Below are 14342 nucleotides of genomic sequence, written 5' to 3' on the forward strand. Positions count from 1 at the left end.
GAAAATTGAAAAGTCAATCAATATGTCTAGAAGTCCAGAAGACCAAGGAAAGGATACTGTAAAACATGATATATTCGCGGCATGAATTTTTCGCGAATTGGAACCGACAGCCTTTTTCGTGGCATGAAATTTTCGCGAAGTGCCACTGGCGTTCAATGCATATAGTGTAAACAAGGACTTTCGCGTGCATTTTAATTTTGCGAATCTTGGCGCTCGCGAAATTAAAGTGCACGCGAAAATTCCTCGTTAAACAGTACATTCACATAATTAGAAGGAATTTCCTGAAGTGTGTTTTGTATACAAACATTTGAATGGTTTTCTGTCCATGCTTGTCCAAGGTTGCAGTAACGTTCCTTTGAGACAATCATGAATTATCAACACTTCATGTACATTACAAACACGGGGTACCTGCAAGAAGCATCAGTAACATGTCAACACATGATTTGTTATCTTATTTGCTCAATTATGCTTACATTTCTACTGATCTGCTACTTTATGTCGCTGCCATTAGAAAAAAAGCAACAACAAAAATGCTAGTTTGAGGCTTCCATGTTTCTGTACATAGAAAAATTTACTGATTGAGGGCTCTCCTCTACAAGTCAACATAAAGTACATGTATGCCTCATTGTAGAAATATTTTGACTCTACAAATGATCATGGTTCATTGTTTTTAACATTTTGACTAGCATAATTATCTACCCACTCATAACCACTGTGTCCCCAATGTTTTGAAGAAAAATGAGTTTGATTTATTGTAAGCAGAGTGAAAGTAAGAAGATTAATTTCAGATGAAAGTGATGAAATGAGTGTGTTGCCATCAGTTCATTCATCACCTAATTGCCATCTTGGCAAAAGCAATCATTTCCAAGTGAGCTTTTCCAGCTCCTACTCCAATTATAAGTACCAGTACCTGTGGCACATCAAATTGCACTCATATTTTCAAGCATTTGAAAGAAAAAATGTCATATAAACAGATAAGATTCAAATTAACTTGAAAAAAAAAGACTTTATGAATGCTGTGAAATGTATTGTGATGTGTGAATATAAAAAAAAAAATGACTCCGCTTCCTTTTTCAAGATTTTCTTTCAGAATCATGCCTTATGCTCGTTATTTATTTAAATTTTTTTTTTTTTGGCCATCTTTGCTCATTTTTTTGATGTCCACCAGTGAGCAACACTCCCAGATGAATATGCAAGTCTAGTGTATTTTAAACCACTCAGTATGTTTATGCAGGGAGGTTGGGGTCATCTCACCTCCCTGGTTTATGCAAATGCTGTTTACTTTCATCACTCAAAATATATTTACAAAATGAATTTATTGCGCTATTTCCTAATTTCAGGTGCTTTTACCTGCATATCTAGTGTGAAAAGGTAGTAGCTCTTATTTGCATCCTTCCCTTCTTTTGTCAAAATCAATCCAAAGTCAAGATGTCGTGTCAGAATGCACATGTGTGATATTTACATGAAATACTGGTACATGTACTTGTGGACCACCGGTAGTCTGCAGAGAAGTGCATTGTAGTAGTATTCCTGAGTAGTCATCTTTATGTTTCTGTGATATAACTGAACGAGGTGTCTTCCAGTGGGCTTGAGATAGAGCGGTCAAATTTAAGAGGCAGATATTTTGATCATAACCACAAATGACGCCCAAGTTTGTTGTTTTGGGAGTCTATGTTCTAGATGTCAAGCATTAATCCACCACTATTATTCTCCTGGGTAGATTTAGTCCATAGAGAAAGTTGAACAAAGGACAATGATAAATCTGGGAGAAGACAAAGACTAAGCTATGTCCCTTTGAATATGAGTACATCACCACCATATCTACTGAACCACAGTTTGAGATACAGTCAACCTTTCCTAAGTCGAATCTATTTGGACTGAAAAAATAGCTTTGACTTTGAGAAAATTTGACTTATGAGGGATTAACATATATAGAATATAAAGAGGAATTGAAAAGACCTTTGACTTCAAAGGCGATTGCAGTACATGTATGTTATACGTTGTATTCGACTTCACTCGAGGTCTACTTAAGGAAGGTTGACTGTATATCTTGGTCTGTGGGTAGTAGTATCCTTCAAATAAATGTCTTCATTTTCCGTTTACATAAAATGACCATAACCTTTAATTTTCGTTGTAATTAGATATTTACGACTTTAAACCTGAAAGAGGTAACATTTTATATTTAAGTACAGTCATGTAAAATACATTTCTATTATGTCAAAATGAAAAAACAAGCTACACAATAAGTACTGTACAGCAGATGTCATTGATGCATATTCATGGTCACTTTTATGGGTCAAAAAGGGGCAACATGGTGCAGTAGTTTTTACCTTTCAAATTGTCATAGTATTCATAGTATGTTTGGGTTTACTCATAATTGGGGAACTACAGTAAGCCTTGTGTAAGTTGACATTTCTAGGTGTGTGTTGATTAACATAACATCAAGGGCTACTTTCATTTGACTGCTATTAATCAAACACTTTCTCGTTGATTTATCTTCATCTTGAAGTGTGTGCACTAGGCATTTCAAGCCCTCCGAGTTTTAGCTTATATCATCTTAAATGGCACTGCAATCGGAAGTGATGTTTCTCCAGAAGCCTTTTTAGGAGTAACTGATGGATATACAATGTACAAGTCTTTGAATTTCACCGTTAAAGTTTCTTTGAACAGGTCATGCATCTCATAGTCAACATAGTGTACTTGCATCATGGGTCTGCTATATAACTGGTTACATGGACACAGCTAATTTAGAGTTGGTGGAAGTTTTATCTCATGGCATTTTTATAAATTCCAATTATGGCTACAATCCTACTTCTGTTATAGATACATGTATCCCAAAGTGGAACCTTATGTCTTGCAATGAAAGCTACTACAGTGCACTCCCGTTATAATGAAATGCTCGGGACCGGCAGTTTTCTTTCGTTATAACGAAATTTCGTTATAACCGAACAAATACAATATATAACGAAAACAAGAAAACCACGTGTACATATCATATTCTGTTTGCTGAATACTCATCATACACTGGAAAGCTATGTGAAATGTGATGGGATAACTGTATCACAATAATAAACGCAAGTTCCCCTCAGAAACTGTGCGTGACACAAAGAGCGAACGCGCAGTGGTGTGAAGCCTTCACCCATGCAGAGAAGCTATAAATGCTTGTTCCGCTACGAATTTTGAAAGCAATTCGCATTTCGTTATAACGGAGCACATTTCTTTTGTTTTTCTTTGTCTATGGCGCTCGGAAAAGACTTTGTTATAACGGAAATTTCGCTGTAACCGTGTTCGTTATAAGCGAATTTTTTACCATAGACTTTTATGGTGATTATTTTGGGACCAGAAGATTTACTTCGTTATAATGAAATTTCGTTATAACCGTGTTCGTTATAACGGGAGTGCACTGTACCTTCACTAGAAAAAAAAAAAAAATCCTTTCTGTCTATCAAAACTATCATGTATTTTCATCTGGGCAATATTTCAAATTTCCAAGTACACATGCAGATTTTGTTTGTATCTGAAAAATCCACTGCATAATGGCATCTTTTTATGATTTTTTTGTCAGAGATTATATGATGTATATATTGATGAATATGACGTATAGTTGGCAGTCATGGATCAGTACAGAGAACATTTTGTAGATGTCTTTTCAATTGTGATAGTTTTGATTATTTTTGTTACAACAGGAAAATAATAGAGACAGATATTCAGTCGTATTGTACAGAAATCAAGATTTATATTTTAGTACTAGCAGCAGGGTGCTGTTTTTCAAAAACAAAGTGTCAAACCAATCACATTTGACATATTTTCCGAGTGAAATGTGTGAAACATCAAATTAAGCAGGACTTCTTCATTTTGTGTAAAACAATGGCACTGATATTGCAGTAGCAATCTTGTTTGAATTGTAAATGTAATAAATTTGGTGTAATTTCCAGCATTCTTGTTTCTTCCATTTCATTTTGTAAGTGAAAAACGAGTCCTTGTTATGGGCAAAGTAAATTTCAGCTCACAGCTAGGTATAATGGGCATGGACACTTTATTTTTCCCATTGAAGCATGAGATGGTTCCTGACAAAAATGGATTTTAGTACACTTGTACAATGTACACTTCTTAATCCTCAGTTGGCCAGATACAATGTGATATACCATACATTCAGTTGGCCCTGGTGATTAAGCATCTTGACACTAGCCTTGCAACTCAAATCCAGAAGCATGTTATAGTTTAGGGCACAGAATGATGCAAGTCTAGACTAATACCTAGTGGGCAAATGTATGAAACATTTTTTGAACTCGGTGTATCTACAACTGTAGAGTGGATAGACTGCCTTCTACACAGCCTTAGCACAGTAAAGGAAATCTGGTTAAAATGACGTTGGATACAACAAGAATCTACTTCAAACAAGTTTAATTGTTGGTTTCTAACCATCCCATGATGGAAATTTGCAGTTTCTTTTATTTTGAGATAATCATTGGGCCAGAAAACAAAAAATAACTTGTGCTGATATAACAAGGTCAATTTTTGTTGTAGTCCCTAATCAAACTGCGGGCAAAATCACATGCCATGTCAAAACCAGCTTTACTGTGAGTACAGTAACCACCTTCTATACTTGTCTGCATTAATACTGCATGATTATACAGTATAGTGACAACCCCTGCTGATGAGCACCACAAGCATATGGGCTCCATATTATCTGAGCTCCCACTGGCTTTGTGGATAAGAACGTAACATAAGGTAGGTCCCATCCACAACATGATCACTGTTGTGTGCTTTGTGGTAGGTAACAGGCACATCTTTGAACATGCAGCTTATATGAGGTCATGGGCAGAGTTAATGTTTTTTACACATGTATAACTAGATCTCTCTTGAGTAGGTCAACAAGTGTCCATCTAGAACTTATTAATGAGTTCCTTCTAAACGAGGGACTATCCACCTCAAAAAGTGCATCCTGCGATGGAAACACATTCCTCTGAATAGATCCTTTGTCACAGACAGGTCAGATACTGTTCTCATACAGGTGTGCCTTCGCTCTGTAACTCTTCCAGCTCACTTGCAGTTCTTGCACGTTCCCCAAGGCCAGCTTGTGAGTCTCTCTCCTCGGCCAGTGATGCCTGGTCATCATTCCAGTAGGACTGTCCATCACATTTCTTTCCTGTGATGGGGTCCATCACATTGCCAAGGCTGTAGATAATGCGATCCATCTGATATTTGACATTCTCTGATCTCTTGATGGGCAGTTCCTTGACCAACACAATGTCTCCAAGTTTGGCCTCTTCCTCTGGGTCATGAGCAAAGACCGTTGACCGGCGTGAAAAATACTAAGACAGACACAGAAACAATAAGTAAAATAACAGGGTCATAATATGTTGTCGGGCAACTTTCATCACATCATGCTTGTACCGTACATACAATGTAAAGTGTGCAAGATGTTGTTATATCACATCTCCTTACATTTGAGATAGTTTCTTTGTGGTTGACTTTAATATATTGATGTAAATGTGTACACTGTAATGCTATGCTTTTCAGTCATTTATACAAGCACATTGTAGTGACATGCAGAAGTACATTATTGTACATTGTACTTGATACTTGATGACAATGAGATACAGTGTAATCCTTTGTCAGCTCTCAAACGTTAAAGTATGGTGAACGAGACATTAAAATCAAGAAAATCATATAAAAGGTGTCAAAGCAGAGGGAAATGTCTCCTAAAACAGATTTTTTAATGTGACTTATTAAAAGATATTCGCGCCTCTGAGAAATCGTGAGTTACAACTGACTGATTTGTTTCACCGATATTTGCTCAGGAACAGCCGTCTTTTTCGAGCCCTAAAATATGACGTCATGAAATGAACAAAACCCTTTATGAGTGCAGCGGGACATCGAGGCCGCCATTCATAAAGCATGTATTTCTTGGTGAGCGGATGCAATATCTGGTCTGTCTTTAGTCGCATCTGCTTTCTTGGCTGAGACATTAAAACGTCCAATTTTTACCTTATATTGTACGGAAAGACTTTGAGTTTGACATCGAGAATGAATTGAGTGATAACAGTGACAATGACACTGATAGTGACAGTGGCAAAGTCGGGGTGGTAAAAGAAGCGAGGGAGAGGCGACGGATATGGAAGGCCGTTGCGGACATAATTCGTTCGGGGCATACGTATGGAAGTGGGCATATGTATGCAACTGCCTTTAGCAAACGTTTGCATGTTATCTATTAAATATGTATGCCCCATTCCATACGTGTGTTAATTTACTGCGCATATGCAGGGCTCGACACTAACTTTTATTTTTGGTGGCCCAATCGGGACACCAAAATCATTAATTTTTATTTTTTGGTGGCCCGAAAAAAAAATCAAGAAAAACATAAATACTAAATCGGTCCTACTGAACATAGAAAATGAAATATTAAGTATTACTGAAGTGATACATGTACCCATGTCTAAAATAAATGAAGAGAAAATTCAATCATCTTACCGTTATTCTGAGTTCTAAGATTTAGCAAATAGGCTTATAGATTATTATAAAAGTTGATGCCTATTTAGGTGGTCAAAACTTACGTTTGAAACGATAGAGTGGGAGCATTTGCAGACATTTATGAACATCCGACATCTGTTTTGGCATTATAAAGAGCTGGAAGTTACCGTTATTCATTTCTGATTGTAAAAGCAATTATCCAACATTTACTAGTATTTTAACACCATACGGAGCCGAATGTTACTATTAATTGTTTTTTTTTTTTCAAATGTAAAAGCAAAGAACTGACATTCATTTTAGCATCTTACGGAGCTGAATGTTATCCTTATTCATTTCTGAACATGAAAGCAAACATCCCCGATTTATTTTAGCATCTAACTGAGCCGATTGATACCGTTAATCATTTCCAAATGTAAAAGCAATAATCTGTTATTCATTTTAGCATCGTACGGAGCAGAATATCACCGTTATTCATTTTAAAATTAAAAAAGCAAACATCCAACATTTGTTTTATTATCGTACGGAGCCGAATGTTATTGCTGTCCACTTCCGAAAGTGAAATGAATTATCTGACACTTTAGCATTGTACGGAGCCGGATTTTACTGTTTTTCATTTTTGAACGTCACGGCAGACATCTTTTACCATCAAACGCAGCTGAAAGTTACTGTTATTCATTTCGAAATGTAATAGCAAATATCCGACATTCATTTTAGCATCGTATGGAGCAGAATATTACTGCTATTTACTTCCGAACGTAAAAGCAATCATCTGACATTTATTTTAGCATCTTCCTTAGCCGAATGTTATTGCTATTTACTTTGGAAAGTAAAAGCAAACATCCGACATTTATTTAATCAACATTCGGGGTTGAATATCATTGTTATTCATTTCCGAACGTCAAAGGGCAAGGGATTATTCGACATTTATTTTAGCATCTTCCGCAGCTGATCTGTTATTGCTATTTACTTCAAACTTGAACGTGAACATCCGGTATTTATTTTACTATCTACAGTGATCTATGGAGTTGAATATTATTGTTGTTCATTTCCGAACGTCAGAGCAAAATTAATATCCGACATCTATTTTAGCATCATCCGGAGCTGAATGTTGTTGCTATATACATTCGAACATAAAAGCAAACATGAGACATTATTCCTATCATTCACCTGAACGTGAACATCCGGTATCTATTTTACTATCTATATGGAGTTGAATATCATGTTTATTCATTTCCGAACGTCAAAGGGATCATTCGACACTTACTTTAGCATCTTCTGGAGCTGAATGTTGTTGTTATTTACTTTCCAACGTAAAAGCAAACATCCGGCATTTATTTTCTCATCGTACAGAGTTGAATATTATTAGTATTCATTTCCGAACGTCAAAGCTAACATTCCACATTTTTTCAGCATCTTCTGGAGCCGAATGTTATCCTTATTCAATTCCGAACGCAAAACCAAACATCCGACTCTTCTTTTAGTATCATACGGAGCCGAATATAACCATTATTTATTTCCAAAATAAAAAGCAAACATCCGGCATTTATTTTCTCATCGTACGGAGTTGAATGTTATTAGTATTCATTTCCGAACGTCAAAGCTAACATTCCACATTTATTTCATCATCTTCTGGAGCCGAATGTTATCCTTATTCATTTCCGAACGCAAAATCAAACATCAGACACTTATTTTAGTATCATACGGAGCCGAATATTACCGTTATTCATTTCCAAAATAAAAAGCAAACATCTGACATTCATTTTAGCATCTTACGGAGCCGACTGTTACCGCTGTCCATCTACAAAAGTAAAGGCAATTATCCAACATTTTGGTGGCCCGATTGGGCCACCAAAATCTTCATTTCTGAAATTTTGGTGGCCCGACGCGCGTTTTTGGTGGCCCCGGGCCACCGGGCCACCGTTAGTGTCGAGCTCTGGCATATGTATGCAATTGATCAACCAATTAGGTACTTCGTTTAAAATGCATTTGTACAGTTGTATTTTAATTTATGTGTGTATGTTGCGTGTGTGTATAGTGTGCACGGTAGGTACTCGAGCCCGATCTGAGCAAGAAGGTACTAAGTATATGAATATGTGTAAGTGGAAATCTCACACCGTACTTTGTTAGTTCCTCAGCTGGAACATGGTTAAATCTGCTTTCTTCAATGAGCTGAAGATTTTTTTTTTTGGTTGAAACTTTTGCACTTACCGCAATTTTTTTCCACTTGAGTTTTATTGGCCATAATGAGCTGATCTGAGCAGTACTGAGCCGTACTGAGCTGATCAGCTGGTTCTAACAGCTAACTTCATTGGTTGCCTTGAAAATCAATTTACTGGCATTCTGCGCATACGTATAAAAACGGAATACGTTTGCTAACGAAAAAACTTGCAAATGTATGTTATCGCACCGTGCAAACGTTTGCCAAACAACACTCGCTGATTGGTCAATTAGCAAACGTTTGCTAAAGGCAGTTGCATACATATGCCCGTTCCATACGTATGCCCAAAACGAATTATGTCCGCAACGGCCTTCCATAGACGGAGCCCACTGTGTGGATGGAATGCGCAGCACAGCACACATTTCGCGACGTAATAATTTTGGTCACCAAAATTTTGCCGTCAGATTGGGTTCAGGTGGTCTAAAAAGGGTCTCAAAACACCATCTCTCCATTGTTCTGGAGACGTTTTTACCTTCTGAGAGTTAATTATTCATATTCCTAGAGACTTAAGCTTTCCAGAAATGTATAAATCACCTTGTTTATGATTATCATCCTTTTTTTTTTTTGTTCACCATACTTTAAATGTCATTTGATCTGTCATAGATTTTAGTGTAGCCTTTCCTTTTCAGACATACTAAATGAGGGAAGATCGAAGAAGTGTTTCAGCCGACATTACCTGATAAAGTGGTTTCTGGTTCTGATTATACATGCATGCACTTACAATGTATGTATGGTTGGGGCACCACCTATTGGCAGGGCACCTTCCCATCGGTACCCTGCGTATCACGGCTGTTTGCGTATAGAACGAAAAGGTATGCGCGGGATTAAGTGTCATTAGCTATAAAGACAATAAAAACGAAGAAACGAAAATCAAACTCAAACAAACCAAGCTAAAAATTACACATCCACTCAGTAACGACGCATGGCTGTGAAATTCACGTGTATTACCTATGGCCTGTGAAATTCACGTGTATTACCTATGCTGTGAAATTCACGTGTATACCTATGGAGGGGAGGGGGTGCCGATCGCAAGGTTCCCTTTTTAGCTGCGCGAAGAAAACGGAACGCACGCACTAAAATTGCGCTATTTTAAAACGGAGATTCATAATCAACGAGACGGTCACGACATTCAAAACTGCAGTATTTATGGCATATTTGAGGTAAGAATTAGGCGGATTTGTGTTATATTTTTAGAATAAACAAGCTACAGATCCTTAAGGCTTAGGGTGACGATACGTGGTACCCCCAACCCTACTTACGAAGAATGGGCGCTAATGTACTTTCGTTTTCATGTACATGTACAAAATGTATAGCCAAATTCCACCAAACCAAACTGCACCAAAATCACAAGATATAAATTTAATACAATGAACCTTTAATATTTCTAATCAAGTACGTTAATTTGAACCAAATTTGTTGTTTTTTTAAGCGTTAATATGTATTGACATTAACTTCAAGTGCACGGAGAGGTGAGAGCCGCAGAAAAAAGCACCGAAAGGCGAAAATATTTAGTCGGATCAGGCCCCTAGGTGCGGCAGTCTTGCATTGTGCGAACACGCTGGCGCCTTTGTTTTGATGGGTTGCTCTGCATCAGTTGATTAAAACTCGATTTAAAAAAAAAAAAAAAAAGGACAGAATTTTTTGTTCTTTTCATCATGGATAGTGGTAGCCTGGCCAGACGCTGTAAGACATACCTACGTACAGCGAGTGGGCTGTGTATAGTTAGGATAGTGGTAACCCCGGCGCGGGGCGCTGTACGGTACGTTACGTATTGGGGTCGCTGCTGTGGTTAATAGGATAGTGGACATGTGTGTGCAACAAAAAATCACCATGCAAAGTTGCGACAATTTATACGTCAGATGTGAGATGAATAAAAAGTGAATGGGGAGCTTCTTGAGGCTCCCCCCAGGAGGCCTCATGAGGCCTTCCGGGGGCCTCCTGAGCCGAGGCAGTGCTCGTATTGGGGGGGGGGGGGGGGGGGCAGGCCTCGTGAGTGGGTTTCCCGGACTGATATACTGTGTACAACTTAAGTAGCTAGAAATACAATCTTGATCTGAATAGATTGTCGACTAGAATCCGTAAGTTTCATCATTACTCGTAATAAAAAATCAACATAGGGGGTCTAAGGAATCTGGGGCCTAATCTCTAAAGTTAGACCTCTAGTACAATGTATTTATTCCGGGCAGGGGATCATTATGGAACTCCTGTCCCGATCGATCCGAACGCCGCGCTGCCATACATGTTGATCGAGCGGCACGTCGGGACGGACATACGCCAGTACCAGCGGCGCAATGTGCTTTGTAAGTTGGAGCGACCAATTGCCGACTCCAGCGCAGCATGCCAGCACACATAGGATACGGCTTGAGTACATGCGATCAAACTTACCTGCGTCACAAACGGATCAAGCTGCAGTCGATTGACCCTGACCTTCGCCGTTTTCTTCATTTTCGTGCCAATAACTTGGCCTAGAAGAATTTTACGAACTTGTCCAGACATCAGGTTTTACTCTAATTCCTTTTAGAAGACTAGCTTGTGAGAAACCACTACTACCGGTGCCGCAAATACATAATGTACATATCTGGTCGACTGATATACCGGTATCCACACGCGCACGCACACACGCGTTGTTTACTAGCGAAGTGATAATTTGTTAATTGCCATTCCGTGTACCAGCCGTCGAAATGCACAGCACAGCGTACCCGGCACAATGTTGGTTTGGTTGGTTTTCACTGTAACGCTTTGGCTCGACAGCAGGACAGCTGAGTGCTAAACTTTTATGCCAAGGATTTGGGACGGTATGCGCAGATTCAATTTCTGTGTCAATCTGCACTCAAAAGCACTCAAAGGCCCGAATTCACGAAGGTGGTACAAATAAAACCAGGTTTCACCACCTTCGTGAATTCGAGCCAAATGGTTTAACACAGTCATATTATTCCATTTATTGTTCATCTATTTTTGTTTATCTGTGGACCTGAACTATACTTATTTGCCTGTCTGCTCCAGAACAGTATACATGACGGGTAGTGTATCCTATCCCGGTATTCCTGTCACGTCGAACATCTTTTTTTTTTCTCTCTCTCTCTCTCTCCTGCTATCATGATATTCATCATGAGGAATCATCATCATCATCATTATTGTGTCTTTATAATCCCCTCTTAACCTATTTATGTTACCATTTTTTGATAGATATAACAAATGACTATGGAATAAATTGTCATCCCTAGTAGTCATGAGAAATTGCAAACATTAAAATCCTTTTCATTTGGCATGAAAAAACAGCCTACTCAAGCAGTTAATGCAGTTGTCATATCTCTACATTAAATGAATACAGTTTATGACCATGCTTGTAATTTTTGATACATGCTGTGATTTTTGGTGCCACGTACATTAAAGGGATGGTATTGATTAACTTTTTTGCAAGATACTTAGAAACCACTAGACCTATATGAATTGTTGAAGAGCATCAATTCTAAGAGGAATTCAAGTTTATTTGAGTAAAATAAATTGGTTTTGAAATGGCTAAGAGGGCAAAAACAAAACAAAACAATGCAGGATTACTTTGTTTTTGATATCTGAGCCATTTCAAAACAAATTTCCTTCAAATAAAGCCATTCATCTAGAAATATACTCCTTAATTTCATAAGAGGTTCTCATTATCTCACCAAAAAAAGTTTGAAACCTGAAGCCCCATATCTCAACCGGAACTATCTATCCCTTTAATTGTCATTGCATTTGATTTTCATTGAAGGATTTGGTATTGAAGGAAAATGTTACTTGGAATGAATGAATCAATCAATTCTAAATATAAACTTTCTAATATTTTGTGTATTTTTTCTTTAGGAGTAGACAACGCAATATCTTTAGATTTACTCATTAGGCCTATTCAGTGCATGCATTCTCTGCAATAAAAGTCTGAATCCATGAGATGGTATAGCTTTGTTTACTACATGTGAATATCTTATCGAAGCTGGGCCTTATAAGGCTTGTGCCGAAGGCTTTGGTTGAATGTGTTTTTAATTTCGTATTCAGTTTTTCGTTGCTCCCTTATGTATAGTTGGGGTGGGGACAGCACTCCCCTTTTCCGTACATATGAAATTTACATGGTACTAGGTGTTACCAAAAAAAAAAAAAAACATTTCCCACTTTTGATTCTTAATAGTTCAGAGAACTGTATCAGATAACACTGACATTGAAAAGAGCAATAGCTGAATAGTGTACAATTTTGATGGAGGCAATTTTAAAATGACAACATAATTCAGTTTCATGAAATTAATTTCAGTTAGGTTTCAGATTTTGCTCTATATTCAACCGTCCTCTGTACAAAACTTTAACTTTGCACAGAAGTCCATTGGTGTGTGTTGTTGACACCCAGACAATGGTCCTGGACAATGACCAGGATTTTAATGGCCATTATTTATTCATGGGGAATTCCACTATTACATAGTCTTTATTCATTTTAAAACATATGGTGTATGCAAGCACATGGAAACATGTGCTTACTTTTTTCATGTGCATGCATTTCACCCTTTGCTAGGAATTCAGACTAGCAATGCCCAGGGCAATCCATCATGAATAAAGTATTCATGTGCCTTGGAGCAGAGCTCTGAACAGGTGGTAACTGGCCCCCGTCTTATAAAGACTTGTGATTGATTCAAATCAATCACAACTTTATGATTGAATGCAAATCCATCTTATAAAAAAGTTATGATTGAAATTAAGACTAAAAACTGCAATCAATCAATCACAGGTTGCGATTGATTGCAGCTTTCAAGAGATTTGTGATTGATTGATTTCTATCACAAGTTTTATAAGACAGGGCCCAGGTCCATTGTTCAGGGTCATTGTTTTACACACTCACATACACACCATTAGTTCCTGTGTAAAGTTCAGGTTTTGTACAGAGGGTTCAAATTTGACCAAAATCTGGGACCTAACTTTGAAATTAATGTATGTCATTAATGTTGGATCAATATTGTATTTTTAATTGGTATATGTTGTATTCTTTATTTGGTACATATTCGTTTTTGTTTACCATTTACTTCTTTGTTGAAATGTTTGAATATGTATATGCATGTAATATCTTTTCATTCTGAAGCGCCATGAGCACTGAAAAGTGGACCTGTGCGCTATACAAGTAGCCACTATATTATTATTACTATTATTATTAATCATGGATTTCATGAAACTGATACAGATTTTCATATTCAAATCACCTCCAACTAAATTGTACACTATTCAGCTATTACTCATATCAATGAGAGCTTTATCTGATATAAAGTTTTCGAGCTATTAAGCATAAAAAGTGGGAAATGTTTTTTTGTAACACCTAGTAAACTAGTATGTGTGTGTGGGGTGGGGGCTCATTCTATACACTGTCACTTGACTTGTCAAATGACAGTCTAGCCGCAGTTTGCGGACCACGCCCACAACTCCGCCCAAATGGTGATTATCACTTTAGCGATCAAATCCACAACTCGCACGATTTTCCTGTTGTTTATGTATCTCGCATCCCCCTGGCCCTGATCTCTATCGATATTCTACACAGATGAAGTACTAGTATGTGGTGTACACAATCATGTACGTATTGAGTATCCACACATGCAGAGACCGTAGTACCTCCTTGCAGAGACAACCGGTGGCGCGTTTGCTA

The 14342-nt window shown here is 37.7% G+C and overlaps 1 protein-coding gene across 1 annotated transcript; it reads right to left on the bottom strand.

The window, feature by feature from the left end:
* Positions 1 to 4341: 4341 nt before the first annotated feature.
* On the bottom strand, positions 4342 to 11191 carry LOC139743455 (small ribosomal subunit protein uS17m-like). The gene is made up of 2 exons (XM_071653936.1): positions 11078 to 11191; positions 4342 to 5315 (listed from the first exon to the last, which is right to left on the bottom strand). The coding sequence occupies exons 1-2, from the start codon at positions 11186 to 11188 to the stop codon at positions 5007 to 5009; spliced, it is 420 nt and encodes a 139-aa protein (XP_071510037.1). The 5' UTR covers positions 11189 to 11191; the 3' UTR covers positions 4342 to 5006.
* Positions 11192 to 14342: the final 3151 nt, after the last annotated feature.

The sequence above is a fragment of the Diadema antillarum genome, unplaced genomic scaffold (assembly GCF_040938485.1).
Source record: "Diadema antillarum isolate AM-2024a unplaced genomic scaffold, OU_Dant_1.0 seq00001083_RagTag, whole genome shotgun sequence".
In the NCBI taxonomy this organism is placed as follows: domain Eukaryota; kingdom Metazoa; phylum Echinodermata; class Echinoidea; order Diadematoida; family Diadematidae; genus Diadema; species Diadema antillarum.